Genomic DNA, 10511 nt, shown 5'->3' on the forward strand with positions numbered 1-10511 from the left:
CCCCTTCATATAGGTTTAACAGGTTCTTTCCATTGGCTGCTAAACTATTAAGTCTAGTAGGTTCAACAGGTGCCTGTCTAGCAGGTTGTAATAACTGCCCCTTCATATAGGTCTAGCAGGTTTTTCTTCTTTTGTTTCTAATCTTAAAACTGATGGTTTGTCACAGCTAAAAATATTCAGTGTGTTGTGGATGAAATAGAAGAGCCTAGCGAGGTAAGACCTTACTTGTCCAGGGAAAATACCTTTTTTAATTCCTAAACAGAAGCATTTTAATTTTATAACAATATCTATAACCATGAAAAAAACTTTAAATATAAATTTTCCTATATTTACACGAAGTTAATATTTGCATCAGCACAAATCAGATTATCCATTTCCGGATACGATTAGGCCTATGTAAAAATATGTTTTTTAAATTATTTTACTTTCCTTTTTCATAAACAGAAATTTTTTAAAATTAAATATTTAGGAATGGATACCCTTAAGAAATAATGAAATACCTAATTTATTTCCTCATTTATAAATATTTAAAACAATTTTCTGTAGACTAAGCAAAATAATTCACTATCGCAGTCTCTAACATTGCCAACAGTTGAGTTTAAATAAAGAGAGCAGGCAGCTTTAACTGATAGCTTGAAGAAAGATGCCCCTAGTATTGTTGCTGTACCTCGCAGGGTTCATTCATTGCTTCACAAACAGAATTTTGATTGCCCTCCTGCTTGTAATTTAATGCTTCGCTTGGAGACCTTAAAGTGTCAATTATTTTAAGAATTTGATGAGTCCAGGCTGCTTGAAAAGATTGTTTTATTTTGTTTTAAAAGGAATACAAGAATTAAGTATATAAAATGTTATAGTTATAGATTCTAATGTCAATCATATATGTCTTCACTTTAACATCTTTAAATTTGTATACACAAGTGACATAAATGTTCATGCTTTTCAGTTAGCTCATTAAATTCATTTATTTGTTTAATAAATCTATAAATTGTACTCTAGTCATTGAGCTCTATTAGCCTCAAGTTTTAAAAATGTAACCATTGACAGGCCAACAATTAATTTTATAGGGATTAGGCCAATTTTGTTCTCCTCTAATGTATCTTCATTAATGATTTTTTTTTTAAATAAAATATCCTGTAACTCTTTGGTTAACCACACATGTATATGCCTACTGCATTGATAAAACCATTTATATTTTGATGTTATTTTCAAATATCAACTGAGAATGCTGCTCAGACATTTTACTTTTCTCCTAAGGTTGGTCATATTTTATGCCTGCAACTTGACCCTTTTGACAGTTATCCTTTGTGTACACTCACAAAATATTTTTATACTGTTACTTTTTATTGTAATAAGCATAAATCAATATTATAATATTACATTTAATGCCTTATCACTACGGCAGAAATTTGGCGGGACTTGTTTTAGTAAATATTTGATATGGTTTACATTTGCTAAAATCTTGCTTTACCTTCCATGCCTTCACACAAAAACAAGTGTGTGTCTCTTTGACTTAACACTTACTGTTGTTGGGATTATCAAATGTCTCTCTCATCTGAATTGACTTTTTAATGTGTTTAAAGTCTCTATACACTGCAGTGTATGGAGCTCTTCTTCTGCTCAAGGCTGCTAAGTGGTTCCTGTGGAGTTTCTAATAGTTTACAATTCTTTCAAGAATTACAAGTGTTTAGCAACAGCAAAGTATTAATATTAAGTGTACACTTCCTAATGCATACCTATTCAGTCAAACGAATTTTAATTAAAAATGTTGATTTTTATACTATTTAAAAAAATTGATTCATCACACATGTATGTACCTATATTATGCTTGCATAAATCAATTTCTTCCTTTTTTATTCCCAATTAAACAAAAATGCACTTTAACAGATCTCTAAGTTAAGAACTATTATAATTATTTAAAATGATACTTAAAATTTTGCTTGATTATATTTCATTCCTTTTTTTTTTTTTAAATTATATTCAAATATCCCTAAAGGAATCAAATTGCATGTTTAAATAACCAGAAGAGGAAGATCACATACACAAGCTTCATAATAAACATGTTTATAAGTACACATTATGTTTGAAACCAAACCTAATTAAGTGGTGGCTTTATTAAGGTTATTGTATCCAATTTTTTGTTAACTTTTATAAGATACAAATTATAAAATTAATTATTTGCTAGTTTTAAAATTTAAAAATCAGTATTTAATCCTGAAAAGGATTGTTTTATTTTTTAATATGAAGACAGCTGCATATTTTTTTTAATTTACATTTCTAAAATTGAGTGTCTGATATAACTTTTTAAAATTTGTTTTCCCCAGATGGATTTGCTTTCTCCCAAGAAGAACATGGTGTAGTGAATCAGGTTAATGACACACATTTTTCAATCTAACCATCATGTTAATAACTTTTATACCATTGGGTACATGTTTGATAGTAGTTTAAAAACTCTGTTAAAGGCAATAATCAAAAATTTTTAGCTGGTGAATTTTTGTTAAATTAGTTGTCTTGTTTTCTTTAATATTTTCATTATCCATTTCTGAAAGATTCTGGTGAAGTGATAGCCAAAGTAAATAGTGGTTGTAACTAAACTTCAAGTTTAAGATGGTGCAAAAAAAAAACTACTAAGTAAAAGATAATTGTAAATAAAGGTTCAAGCTTAAGATTGTTAGTTTTTCAAAAAAGGTAGGCTTAAAAACTTAGAAACTCTGTTTTATATTTTCAGGCTGAGTACATCCGTGCATATGATACAAGACAAGCTAAGCCTGAAGGATACTAGGACCAAAGATTCTATATTGATTCTTTTCTTCTCTACTCTCTGTCCTGAAGAAATATCCTTGTGTCTATGTGGTCTTGTGGACAAAATGTTTTAGAGTAAAGCCTCCTTACTGTTGAAGCCCTTTAGACAATTGTGACTGATGTTTTGTTTATGGTTTGTTGCTATTACTTAGTTCATCATTCCTGAACTTTGCTTTAATACGTGTATTTATTAAAAGCTAACCTTGTGAAAAGTATGTTTTGCTGTGTATACTTAACCCCTTGATTTTTCTAGTCATTGCAATTTGATGTCAGACCCCTTTTTTTTAACACTAAAATAATTCCTTTATCATTAAAAAATTTATTAATTATTAATGTATCTTTTTTTAATAGTTGGAATTTTTCTAATTAACCAGCAACAATGATTTATATAATAATATAATTAGAAATTCTAATTACTTTATTTTTATTTTAGTCATTTAATTAAATGCATGACAGACATGGGAGATAACCTATGTCTTTTTACACTCAACAACCGTGAACAAGCCTAGTATGATACTCCTACTCCTACACATTTTACACCCTCTGATAAAAGTGTTTTGTGAAGTCAAATAACTGTTTCTTTAATCAAATTTTTTTAATACTTATCTGACGAACAAGTTTTATTTAAAGCAATACACGAAGGAGTGCCTGGACTGAACTAAGGATCCTGTGAACCAATGTGCTGTGTGTGACTTTATTTTTCTTTTCTTTCCTACGGCTTATCACACTGCTAAAAGCGTTGTTCTTCCAAGACTCTTCTTTTTTGTCTGGCACCTTCATTTAACTTATTTCCTAAGATCAAACATTAAAAACAGTCTGTAGCATGATATGGGTGTTTGTTTTGATACAAGCCATTTGTTGCAGATGAAGTATAAGTTTTGTATCAATTGAATTGAATTTTTATAATTTTAATACATTTAAAATCTTTTTTTTAAGGTATTATTTGAATTGTATTTCACACATTTTAAAGTATTTCTCATGTTTAGTAGTTATATTAATTTTATGAAATGTGATGCATTTATGTAGTGTTCTTTATTTTTCTAAACTTTAATTTGCAGTATTTTAATAATGCTCAATTATTTGCCATGATTCTTATATTATTAATTTTTTATAATCTTAATTTGTGTCAATTAAAAATTGAACAAGTGTGTGTTTGAGAGAGAGACTAAAGGAGAATATGATCTCTTTTTTAACTTAAACAGCATCTATCCATTAATCTTTCCTAAATTTTTATAAATATTTCACACATTTTTTCCAAACCTGTTACAGACCATTTATTGCAGTAGGTTACCTCTTCATTACATTTTTTGTCTTGTTTTTGTCCTTTGGTAGTTTACAATAGCGTTGGAACTCCTACTTACTGCATATACTTAAATTACTGGTCAGATCTTTAATAAATTTTTCTCTATTTTTTTCTAGAAAGTTTTATGTGTTGTCCATATCAATGTGTCTCAATAGGCCATTATTTCACTTATTCTCAAGTGTTGGCCTAAGATAAGTATTACACAATTTCTTGTGGTTATTATAAAAGTAATATATATATATATTTAAATTAATTATCTCTCAGCGTTTTTGATTGTTACATTTGTGTGCTGTTTCAATTTCCAGTTGATCTTATCATTAAAAGATTATTTTGTAAAGCTATGTCAATGATCTTAAATTTTTTAATTTTAGTTAAACAAGCAGTGATTTTATTAAATGTATTGATAAGTGTTAAAATCCTTTTAATTTTAAGAACTAATGTCTGAATAGTGAGAACTAAAAACTGGTAACTGTTTTAACCTGGTATCCCCTTTGTCTAATAAGATCCATACTGATCAGGTACTGAACAAGCATGAAATAATGAATCTCCCGATTAACTAGGTGACAGTAATGCACTGCCTCCCCTTGTGGGGACAAATATTTTAAGAAATAAGCATCTTCTCCATTGGGTAGATATCTAAAAGACCATTCTACTCAGGGGGGAGGTGTGCCCACATGTGGGCACTGATACCTGGGGTGTTCTGTACAAGTACCAATGTTTTCTGACAGAAGAGTACCCTGTAAAATTCATGTGACCAGAATAACTCGCTAGAGCTTTAATGTGCAGATGAGTGGGTGGACCTGAAAGTGACCTACAAGGGAACTTTGATGTACAAGTTAGATTTCCAGCTCCTTAAATATAGAGAAACTAGTAATTTTGACATATTCAGAATAAGTGACCACATTGTATTTAGTTCAGCCATTCCTTTTGTTTTAAAGTCTGTGTATGGCCTCATGTGATGAATGGAACTCTGGGAATATTTTTCATCTTTTATGGTATCTTCAGGAATGTTCCTGTTTCTTTTAGTTATTCAACATTCCTAAAAATATGTTGTTAAAAAGCAAAATAATTTTTCACCCTGGTAGTCACGTCTAAGCATATACCATACAGAGATGCTAATGAAAACTACATAGATCTACCACTTTCTGGGCTTCCAAAATATATATGTATGCTCTAAAGTAGTACTCAATTCATAGCAGATTCAGAACCAGGTAAAATAAAATCCCTCTTTGTTTCAATTTGAAAATATACACATTTTGTAAAACTACAATTAAACATTCATGTATTTTCAGTTAAAATTTGTCAAATATGTACTATGAATTAAGTTTTATAATATGTGCAAAGATTTTTTTTCATGTCGATCAAAATGTTTTAATTAGAAATACATGAGAGGTTTGTCCAGTTATTTTATTTTCCTTGCAGTCTTTTAAAATCTTACGATGGCAAAGGCTTGATGGTGTACTTCGATCCTTTATTTTTTTTAAGCTTAAATTTAAAATTAACGATGATTAATTTATAATACAAAATACTTAATCTAAATTTTATGTGAAGAATGTGATAAGTGTTGTGTTGTTGCATTGTTGTGCATTTTTGCCTTCTTGTAACAGCCATGAAATAAAGTAATCTAACATGAGTTATACTTTTGTTTGTAACATTTATTTACCATCACACACTTAATTTCAAGGTTATTTATTAAGCATAACAAACAAGATATAAAATTTTAAAACTTGCTTTATTTTGGTCAAGAAATTTACAAGAAATAAAAATGCATGCAGTGTTGGATTTCAGAATGACCAAATGTTATTTTACAATCCCCAAAGATGTAATCTGAACACATAAAACTATTGGTCATTCAGAAACCTTTTATGGTTCTGCTGCTTGGCAAGAATGAAAAATAAATATAACCTACAGTTTACACAACTCATTAACTTTCAATTTGAAAAAAAATTAGGCATCAGTGAAAATGGGCACAAATGCCAGAGTGATCTTATTGATACCTAGATTCCAGTTTATAAACACAATAGGGATTTATATAAGTTGCAACATCAAGACAAATGCTGACCAATAAAACAAAATGTACATTGAAGTGAGAAGTTAAAATATGACGTGCATTATGAAGGCAAAGAATCACAATAAAGAAAATGTTTTAAGACTTCTTTTCCTTTAAATTAGGAGTATTCATTTAGGTATCGAAAGCTGTAACTACCTGGCAATTAAACTGAACCAATTTTTAAAAAGTACTTCTATGTCAACAGTAAAAATTTAAAATAATTACAAACTTTTTTTAAACAGCAATAAATGCTATCAAATCACTGTAAATGTGTAGTAAGATAAAACTTAGCTCATTGAATGGAGAATAAATTTACATTATTCATCACAAGAAACAAAATGGCAAACAATTTTTAAAACCTCTACAAGTGCTCATTGCACTCGTAAGTTTGAGAAATAACTGTGGCTTACTACTTATGTTACAGTAAATACCCATTGATGATGAGATAAAGTATACAGATAAAACCTATACACAATACTTTTACTAACTAATGCCATTGAAAAAACAGTACATTGAAGTCTTGTATAATTTAATAGTTAATTAGAAATTCTATGCAAATAGTTTTTTTTTTTTTGCACTTTTACACTAAGCAAGTGTCATGGAACTAGTGTTGAAATATATCAAATGAAAACATTTATAGGTAGCCAAAATTTACCTTAAGGGTTACCTAATATATGAAACTCTCTAAGTCACAAAATCAATGGAGATTAAATGGCGATGTAGTTTGTTTTGCCAAAATCAATGAACAAGAATGAGCAAAAGTAAAGTGGAAACATGAAGCAATGACAGATACCAATGAAGTTATGATTCTATGTACTATTTACATGATGGGATTCATGTGAAATAAAATTTACATCATAAAACAACCAATACAGTACAAATTTACTCATCGTCATCATCGTCGTCATCATCATCTTCATCATCATCATCCTCAACTTTAGCCTTTTTTGGTGATGCCCTCGGAACAGCACTTGCTCCTCCACCTCCACCACCACCACGATATGCTTGCATTTCCTAACATATCAGAAATATATAAGCCACATTTAAGAAAGGTGTCACAATAGAAGCTTAAACTTTAAGCAATAATACGTCATTGAGTCGTCTTCTAGTCACTGATCAGTCTGCTATAAGTAAATACAAAATAATTTGGAAAACAATCCATGTAAGTTTAAAAACCAATGTTTGAGTTATATCCCTTGAGACTTTATCAAATGATCATAATTTATAACAATGAGTTTAAAAGAAACACCCACTCTTTCATATCTAGCTTTGTCTTCAATAGCTTGCTGTTCAAATTTGGACTTATTTGGACACACTTCCCACTTTTTGCCTAACTCTTTAGCAACATCTGCAACACCTATACCAGGATTTGCTGCCCGCACATTAGGTCGCTCCTCAGCACAGAAAAAGAAAAAGGCTGACCTGCAAGAACAAAAATTCTAACTCATGTTACAACTGACAAAAAAAAAACCTTAAGGAATATCAACTGTTCAAATATTAAAAATGAATATTGTTAAAATATTACTTACAAAGCTCTTTTTGGCGCATTGGGATCCTTAGTCCTCTTTCTCTTTTTTGATTGACCACCTGATGGAACATATGATGACATTTCTCTTTCATATCTGGCTTTATCCCTCTCAGCCATGTCTTCAAATCTTTTTTTCTCTTTAGGAGTCATCTCCTAAAAAAAAAAGGGCATTTTTAACCAAACAGACCTAAATTAATATCAAGGTTTGTTAAAGATATTAAAGTATTTATTATTTACCTTCCACTTTTCTGCACATTTCTTTGTGAACTCAGTAAAAACTACTGTATCATTAGGATGTTTCTTCTTATGTTCTTCACGGCAGGTCTGAACAAAAAATGCATAAGATGACATGCGTCCTCTTGGTTTTCCTTCACTGTCTTTTTTCCCCATTTTGAATTTAGCACTGAAAGTAAAATGTTAACACTTGTTAATTTAAGAATGGTTAATTAAAAATTAAAGATATAGAACCTATATATTGGTTACTAAAAATTGTTCGAGGTACATCTTTTTAAGTTCACACATAATAGCAAAAATACCAGATTAAACCTAAACATCCTTCCGCTGAACTCCTTTGTAGTATGTATTTGATATACCCAATAATTTTAAAATGTTCATTTGTAATTATGATAATGCCATGAATAACAGTGTTGCAGACAAGGCAAAAACTTAAAATCCCAAAAAGCTTACATCATTTAAATGATAATCTAGCCATATATCACAATAAATTTGTCTGTTGTAAAGCCTTACACTGAAGGAAAAAAAAAACCAAGCAATAAACTTTGTATAATTATAAAGTGGCTGATCAGAAAGCCTCAAAATAACCATTACTCTTAAGTTACTCTTAACATGCCAAAACCATGTAAATCTAGTCCTTGTTAAAGATTCTATTTTTTATAAAGGAAAATTGGGTTAAGACTTGCTATTTTGTCTCAGACCATATAGATTCAACATTTTGTATTCCTATAAAATTAACTTCCTATTTTCTCCTCACCACTAGACTAATTAATACTAATCTATTAGTTTATAAGGGAGAAAAATCAAATCTACAGTCTACTAGATTACTAGATATTGACTATAGGATATGGAAGTATGGATAGACCCACCCATCTTATCTGCTAAAATCACCAAATTCCACTGTAAAACAAGTTAGATCTTGGGATATAGAGATTTCTAGATCTGGAATCTAGATAGAAATCTGGATCTAATCTAAAAATGTGTATGAGTATGATGGTGCATGAAGTATTGTAGATTCTAGATGCAGGGGCCTAGATCTAGATTTTATTTTTCCATACTAGAAGAACTAGATTCCTATAGATCTAGATCTATCTACCTAAATAAAACCAATCTTAGATCTAGATCTAAATAAAATCAGCCAAGACTTGATAGAGATTATTGATTATACTTTTATTAGGCTATAAATTGTATATTTTGTTTTAGCATTCAAATCTAGACTGTTAGGCTAGATTCTATATATTAAATTATATTGACATTAGGCCAAGATTCTTTTATTATTAGATTCTAGATCTAGACTAGATCTAATAATAATATTATTTAATATAGATCTAGATCTAGATCAAGATCTTCTAGATCTAGATAGATAGGCTATCTAGATCTAGAGTCTTATTTTGTTGGCCTAGATCTAGAATCTAGAATATAATATTATATAATATAGATTCTAGATATAGATTCTATATCAATTCAATATAGACCTATGAAATGAATAATAATCTAGATTTCTCTATTTTAGCCTATGAATTTTATAGAAATTCTTTTGTAGTGTAGTCTAGTTTTAGACTAGTTTTAGAATTCATTTAGAATTTAGAGTCTATCAGTCAAAAGTACTAAAGTAGATCTAGAATACTAATATTATATTACTATTTTAAAGTTATACAAAATAACCCAACACTGGCGTTACTATGCTAAGCAAGCGGCAATCTGCTTGACTAGTGTATGAAGTATGAACATTTACTAGACTACAAGAGCGGCGATATGGCGGCAAGTTTATCCCGGCGAACAACGACCTCAAAACCTACTTTTCAATGTCAAATAATCGCAAATTATACTGAAAACTGCTTAAAAACATATATTTTAAAGTTTTCATTCTTTGAGTTTTGAAAATAATACGAGCCAACACTATAAAACTAGTTTTTCGCACACCCATACAAACAATGCTATAGTAATGGACCTGTGCAAGGCAGTTTTAGCATTGAGCTTACGGCAGCCCTACTGCCTTTCATTGCAGCAGACGCAATGGAAGCTTGGCCAGTAAGGAAGGCTCAATGCTGTGTGAACAGGGGTGGGTACCTCCGTTAATATCGATCCTGTAACGAGTTGATAAGATAAGATTCCAAAACAATCTCAAATTCCTTTTGTAACATTAAAGGATCAACATATCAGTAAATTGCAACATACTGCGCCATCGAAAACACAGTCAAAAAGACGTTTTAGCGGACGTCATCTTGCAACACAAAATCTCGTAGGGAAAACATGGCGTACTCCCGCTTCGTGCAGAGCGAGCAATGCCAACTTTGATATTTAAAGAATACATAATGCACAAAAAGAAAAGGTGAATAATCTACTCCAATATGATTGTCGATTTCACATAATATTTTTGTTAATTCTTTCTCAACAAGTACATGTTAATATGTAGTAGGAAATTAAAAGCGAATAATGATATAACTTACCTAACAAGCTACGATGATAGTCCCTTATACCAAGCCTTAAAATCGACCCCACGCCAGAATGTTTTCGGTCTAGCAGTGGCCTAAAAAGAACGCGTTGATTGGTTTGTTTTGGATTCGCGGGTCAAGTTCAAACCAATAGAATTGCAG

General features: G+C 30.3%; 2 protein-coding genes across 16 annotated transcripts in view; one reads left to right on the forward strand and one right to left on the reverse strand.

The window, feature by feature from the left end:
* Positions 1-5735, forward strand: part of LOC131942062 (putative phospholipid-transporting ATPase IA) — a 68480-nt gene extending 62745 nt beyond the window's left edge. For 11 of the 13 annotated variants that reach the window (XM_059301751.1, XM_059301756.1, XM_059301750.1 and 8 more), the window contains 2 exons: positions 2322-2365; positions 2726-5735. In XM_059301751.1, the coding sequence (XP_059157734.1) occupies positions 2322-2365; positions 2726-2779 (98 nt within the window). In that variant the 3' untranslated portion in view covers positions 2780-5735. Of the gene's footprint in view, positions 1-166; positions 214-2321; positions 2366-2725 lie in introns of all 13 variants that reach the window. The other 2 variants (XM_059301757.1, XM_059301762.1) reach the window with 1 other exon arrangement.
* Positions 5736-5817: 82 nt separating this feature from the next.
* Positions 5818-10511, reverse strand: LOC131942067 (high mobility group protein B1). Of its 3 annotated transcripts, none has more exons than XM_059301774.1 (5): positions 10365-10511; positions 7918-8083; positions 7682-7833; positions 7406-7574; positions 5818-7166 (listed from the first exon to the last, which is right to left on the reverse strand). In XM_059301774.1, exons 2-5 carry the CDS (start codon positions 8068-8070, stop codon positions 7035-7037), a joined length of 606 nt encoding a protein of 201 aa, XP_059157757.1. In that variant the 5' UTR covers positions 8071-8083; positions 10365-10511; the 3' UTR covers positions 5818-7034. The 3 variants fall into 3 exon arrangements, with proteins under 3 accessions (XP_059157757.1, XP_059157756.1, XP_059157758.1); XM_059301773.1 differs by lacking the exon at positions 10365-10511 and adding an exon at positions 10093-10115; XM_059301775.1 differs by lacking the exon at positions 10365-10511 and adding an exon at positions 9866-9887.

Source organism: Physella acuta, unplaced genomic scaffold (genome assembly GCF_028476545.2).
Source record: "Physella acuta isolate Inbredline_101_S28 unplaced genomic scaffold, ASM2847654v3 ptg000386l, whole genome shotgun sequence".
In the NCBI taxonomy this organism is placed as follows: Eukaryota; Metazoa; Mollusca; class Gastropoda; family Physidae; genus Physella; species Physella acuta.